This window comes from Natator depressus, chromosome 23 (genome assembly GCF_965152275.1).
Source record: "Natator depressus isolate rNatDep1 chromosome 23, rNatDep2.hap1, whole genome shotgun sequence".
NCBI lineage: Eukaryota > Metazoa > Chordata > Testudines > Cheloniidae > Natator > Natator depressus.
In genome coordinates, this window is record NC_134256.1 from 5,638,888 (window position 1) to 5,644,887 (window position 6,000).

The 6,000-nt window shown below is 64.8% G+C and overlaps 1 protein-coding gene across 1 annotated transcript; it reads left to right on the top strand.

Moving 5' to 3' along the window:
• Positions 1-591: 591 nt before the first annotated feature.
• LOC141976608 (homeobox protein MSX-2-like) lies at positions 592-4,745 on the top strand. Its single transcript, XM_074937658.1, has 3 exons — positions 592-934; positions 3,078-3,241; positions 4,066-4,745. The coding sequence occupies exons 1-3, from the start codon at positions 919-921 to the stop codon at positions 4,228-4,230; spliced, it is 345 nt and encodes a 114-aa protein (XP_074793759.1). The 5' UTR covers positions 592-918; the 3' UTR covers positions 4,231-4,745.
• Positions 4,746-6,000: the final 1,255 nt, after the last annotated feature.

Below are 6,000 nucleotides of genomic sequence, written 5' to 3' on the forward strand. Positions count from 1 at the left end.
AGATCTGGTGGTTGAGCTAGAGAGGCGCTTTTACAAAGAGACGTCCAGTTGTGATTTAAAGAACTTTTTGCAGTTTTGCTGTTGCTTTCTCTGCGCTGGGTGGATTGGGTGTTTGCTCCAACCTTCCCACTCCCCAGCGTTTCTTCATCTCAGTCCCCTCCACCCCCATCCCTGCCCCCTCACCCCTTCCCTTCTCTTTGCAGTTAACTTATCCCTTCTGAACTAAACTCACCCCCCCAAATTAAGATGCTGTTTGCTGCCATCCCATTGTTCAGGACTCCTGGATTCTAACCCTGACTCTGGGAGGGGAGTGGTGTCTATTGGTTAGAGCGGGGGGGCTGGGTTCTCCCCCCAGCTCAGGGAGGGGGTTGGGTCTAGTGGGTTAGAGCAAGGGGGCTGGGAGCCAGGACTCCCGGAACCCAGCTCTGGGAGGGGAGTGGGGTCTAGTGGGTTACAGCAGCAGGGCTGGGTGCCAGGACTCCTGGGTTCTGTCTAATGGTTAATTCCCCACCCTTTGTACAATTTGCACTTTATTTCTAGCCAGATTGTCTCTCGTTTCAGTTCCCAGCCATCCAATCTTGCTCTGCCTTTGTCTGCTGGATTAGGGAGCCCTCTGCTCTCAGCAAATCTCTCCCTGCCGAGAGGCCGAGGGGGGGCGGGGTGACTGTGCCTGCGTCAGTCAGTCTCCCAGGAGCCCCGTTGTATAATGGGAAGGGGGTGCGATTGAGTTACGTGCGCCCCAGCACTCCCCGCCGGGGATTAGAGGTCGAGCAGGTAATTAGTCAATTGTGGCCCCTCGGCTCGCAGACTCTTTTGTGCTTCTTCTTAATCCCGAAACCAGCAGCTGGATCAAGCGTTCTCCTGACAACGGCCGGGGCACCGGGGAAGTGGCAGGGTAACAGGAACCTTTGGGGAGAGATGAAGCGAAAGGCAGGTAAACAGCCAGGGGAGGGCAGGTGGGAGCTGGAGGGGGGAGGCACACTGGCCCCAGGGCCGGGGGCCTGTGCTGGGAACCCGAGCTCTGGAGTTCAGGTTGGAGCAGGGGCAGAGGGGCAATGAGTTTACAGTTCTCAGCCCATTCTCATGGGAGAAAGCTTGTCACATTATCAACCCCCACCCCCTGCCCCACATGCCAGCTGATGAACCCAGGGCTGGGCTAGCAGGGGGCTGCGGGTTGGGAGTGAAGCTCATTGGCACAGCTGCGTGGGGAGCCCAGGGCTAGAAACACATGGTGGGGGTTGTGAGCTGGGATATGGGATCCTCCTTCACTTTCGGTTCCAACCAGCAGTGTGGTGTTGCTGCATCTTTTAAACAGCTGCTGCGCTTCACCCCAGAGGTGGCTGCATCTTTTAAACAGCTGCTGCGCTTCACCCCAGAGGTGGCTGCATCTCAGCGCCAGGCGAGGGATCCCTGAAACCCATCCATAGTTCACTGCAGGGCTCGACTCTCATTAGCGCTGAGATGCCAGCAGCCCCCTTCCCCATGTGCTGTCACAGCCCCCCTCACCAGGGGAACGTTCAGCTGTGAGGTTTGGGGGGGAACCACATTCCCCGTGGGCTCAGGCCCAGAGCTCTCAGGACCCCCACACTGGGAACCCAGTGTCCCTGGCCCCTCCTCTCCCCTCGCTGCTGCCAGGTGATCCTATCGCCCTGATTGGTCCCACGTAAATCCCGCTAAAGCTCCTCTGGCCAGCGCTCTGCCCTTAAATAGGGGCCGGGGCTTCAGCCAGTGCCTCTCGAGCACCCTCCCACTCCCCCTCCTGGCCCCCCATCCTCCAGGGCTCTGCCCCCACTCCCCTGGCTGGCCTCCCTGACCCCAGGGCTCTGCTCCCCCTGCCCCCCACTCCCCCTGCTACCCCCCTACCCCGCACTCCCTTGGCTGGCCCTCCTGCCCCCAGTGCACACTCCTCTGGCTCCCAGGGCTCCACTCCCCACCTTACACCCTTGCCCCCAGGTCTCTACTCCCCCCCCCCTTCTCCCAGGCTCTGCCGTCCCCTTGTCCTACTCATAGGGGCCATGGGTAGCTTCAGCATCAGCAGCCTGGAGCACTATGCCCAGCTCAGGGTGCTCACCTCCTGGCCCCTCCTCCTCAGACAGGGGGTCCCCGGCTTTGCCCCCCCAGCAGGACCACTGGATCCAGCCCTAGGCTTCCCCCCAGCCCGGCCAGCCCAGCCCCACCGGCGGGTGGCCGACTTCTCCATCTGCTCCCTCCTGGCCCTGGGTGGCTCGGAGAGGACGGGGGAAGGGGGGCGCCAGGAGGAGCTCGGCAAGGGGGCTGCGGCATGGGGGGCGACCCTGCCGGGCTACGCCTGGATCCACTGCTCCCGCTTCAAGCCGCCTCATCTGGCAAGTAAGATCCCCCCCCTTCCTGCGCCCTTGGGGTGAGCCCCACTGTGGCCCGGGCCCCTGGCTAAGCCTTGCAGCCATCCACGAATGGCAGCACCACGAGGCACCGGGCATGGCCGGGACGGTGAGGGTTCACCCCGGCTCCCCCAGACACCCCCAGCAACTTGAGTGAGCAGGATCTCAGCCCCTCCGGCAACAGGCTGGGGCCAACACAGAGTGCGAGGGGAGAGCGCCCCCTGCTGAGCCCCCTGCAGCACAGCGCCCCCTAGTGCTCCATTGGGGCCAGCCCTGCATGCCAGGGGAGAGCTTCCCCTGCCGAGCCCCCCGCCCCCTGCAGCACAGCGCCCCCTAGTGCCCCATTGGGGCCAGCCCTGCGTGCCAGGGGAGAGCGCCCCCTGCCGAGCCCCCCGCCCCCTGCAGCACAGCGCCCCCTACTGCCCCATTGGGGCCAGCCCTGCGTGCCAGGGGAGAGCTTCCCCTGCCGAGCCCCCCGCCCCCTGCAGCACAGCTCCCCCTAATGCCCCATTGGGGCCAGCCCTGCGTGCCAGGGGAGAGCACCCCCTGCCGAGCCCCCCGCCCCCTGCAGCACAGCGCCCCCTAGCACCGCACTGGGGCTGTGGCTTCCAGAAGGAAAGGTGTGGGGCTGATATTAACAGCAAGGGGGGCTGGCGGCCCTGGTCCTTCCTTTCCGGCTGCTGTGCAGGCCCCGCTTCACCTCTCCCCTCTCCGCAGAAGCGAAGTGCAGGGGCAGCCCCGGCCGGGCCCCCCGCCGCCCCCGCGTCCCGTTCTCCGCGGCCCAGATCGGCGTCCTGGAGGGCAGCTACCGGCAGACCCGCTACCTGAGCAGCAGGCAGGTGGGGGAGCTGACGGCGCTGCTGGGGCTCAGTGAGACCCAGGTAGGAGGCTCCGGCCTCGGGCAGGGCCTGGGGGAGCTGGGTGGGATATTAACCCCAGACGGATCCTCTCAGTTATCAGCACCTGTTAGAGCGGGGGGCAGCTGGCCTGTCGGTGAGGGGGATCCCTCAGGGGGCGTCCTTGGGGCAGCTGGGCCGTCACTGAAGGGGATCCCCCAGCAGCGGGTGCCCTGGGGCAGCCAGCCCGTTGGTGAGGGGGATCCCCCAGGGGGCATCCTAGGGGCAGCCGGCCCCTCTGAAAGGGGGATCCCCCAGCAGGGGGAGTCCTGGGGCAGCCGGCCCATCGGTGAGGGGGATGGCCTGGCGGAGGGTGCTTGAGGGGCAGCCGACCTGTTGGCGATGCGGATCCCCTGGTGGGGGGGTGCCCTGGGGCAGCTGGCCCTTCGGCAAGGGGGATCCCCCAGCAAGGGACACCAGAGGGGCAGCCGCATGCGGTGCATCCCCCAGCAGGGGGCGCCCTGGGGGCAGCCAGCCCATCGATGAGCGGGATCCCCCAGCAGGGGGCGCCCTGGGGCAGCCGGCCTGTCCATGACCCCTGTCAGAGGATCCTGGTGACTTGCAGGCACGAGCTTTCCTGCTCCCGCAGCGCCTCCTACTGGAGGGTCTCCAAAAGGCCCGAGTGAGCCTCTGGGGATCAGGGCTCCTGGGCTGAATTCGCAACTGTGCCCCTGGCTTGCTGTGTGGCCCTGGCTCTGTGCCTCAGTTTCCCTCTCTGTGCGCTGGGGCCGATGGCACCCAGGGAGGTGTCCGGTCCGGTCTGTCTGGGGGCCACGTTCGCGGTGACTGTTGCTATTGTTTGTTCCAAGGTGAAAATCTGGTTCCAGAACCGGCGGGCACGGGAAAGGCGGGACTTTCTGAAGGAGCAGCCAACCAGCAGCACTGCCCTGGAGGGGGCTGAGCCGGCCCATACTGCCCCCCTCGGACTGGCGCCAACGCCAGGGCCGGGCAGCACCAGGACGCTGCCCCCTTGAGCCGCCATGGCCTCGGGCTTCTGATCGCAACGGAGCCATTTGTGGTGCAAAGAGGCCTGGAGTTGCCATTGGGGGGGCCCCCAGATTGGGGGTGATGGTCCCCCTATGGGCTGTGCACCTCCTCCACCCTCTTGTTACAGGGCACCCATCAAACTCCAGCCCCCCCTCAATTGCAAACTGGTCCCCCTCCCTCCCCAAATCTTCAGCCAGAATTTGACCCCCCCCCAGCTGGGATGAGTACCTCAAACTCTGACTGAGCCTGGGGGGGCAGGACTGACACCTGCAGACACAGGAGCCATCCGGCCCGGCTGCTTGGTGCCTCCTCTGTGCAACGAATTGGGGGGGGTCTCAGCCTGGCCCTTTCCCCCGACTCTCTTTCAAAACCAGCCACGCAATTAGCACTCCAGGCGAGGGCTTCCCGCTGGCCCACCCTGGGGTCCCTCTACCCTGGAGTGCCCCCTGCTGGGCCTCGTCCCCAGCGCTGCCCCGAACCTCCGTTCAAGGGCAAAGGATGACTGTGCAGAGCATAGGGGGGAGGGGTGGGGGAAGGGCAGGATGCCGCCCTCCCGCCCCCCCCCCCCCCCCGGCCCCTGCCTCTGACCTTCAGCCTCTGCCAAGTCTTCAGCCAGGGACAAGGTTTTGGCTTGAACTGAAGGGATTCGGACTCAGCAGGCGTTACCCTCCCCTGCCACACCCCCCCCCAAGTCTCCCCCACCAGGGGTGAGCCAGGGGCTTAGACTGTCCTGTGTCTGTGACACACAAGGGATCAGATTCTGATCTCAGCCACCCCGGGGTCAATCCGGAGTCATCTCCTGGCTGTAATGAGGACAGGGCTGAATTCAGATCTCAGCCCCCGCCCCGGGATCAATCCAGAGTCAACCCCTGGCTGCACTGGGGACAGGGCTGAATTCAGATCTCAGCCCAGTGGGGTCAATTCAGAGTCACCCCCGACTGCAATGGGGTCAGGGCCGAATTCAGATTTCATCCCCCGCGTGGTCAATCTGGAGTCACCCCCGACTGCAATGGGGACAGAGCTGGAGTTTGATGTCAGAAATAGCCATGTAAATCTGGGCTCAGTCCACTGAAGTAAATGGAGTCACTCTGGTTTGTCACAGAGACCAGAATCTGTCTTTCTGTCAAATCCAGGTCTGCTCTGAGGAGCCTGATTGCCAAGGGGAACCTGATTATGGGGGAGCTGCCCCCAGTCCTGGGATATCTGCTGTGTGGCGGGTGTGCCCTGTGTCATGGGGGGACAATAAACCCCCTTTGATCCCAGCACTGGGCTGTCATGTGGTGGTTTCCTTGTGTCCCTGCTTGAGTCTGTCCGGGGGGCTGGGGGCAGGGGGGTGTTGCCTGGGGGGCCAGAGCAGTGTCCTGTGCTCGCCCCTCCCCTGGCTGCGCCCTGTTAGGCAGGGCTGGGCATGGGCTGTCGGTGCAAAGCAGGCTAGAGGGGCCAGGCCATGGGGATGCAGTGGGGGTTCCCTGTCCCCAGCCTGGCCAAGGGCGGGGGCAGGGAGGGGGCTGTGCTGCCTGGGGGCTCAGTGATGACAGCGCTGGCCAAAGTGCACAGGGGGCTGGGCCACTTCACCCACCCAGTGAGCCAGTGTGTCCCCCACCGACCTCCCCCGGTGAGCCAGTGTGTCCCCCTGCCCTCTCCCAGTGAGCCGGTGTGTCTCCCTGATTCTCCACCCCCAGCCCCCGTGAACCAGTGTTGCCCTACCTTCCCCCTGCAGCCCCCAGGCCTTTCCAGTCTCTGCGTCACCCCAGCCC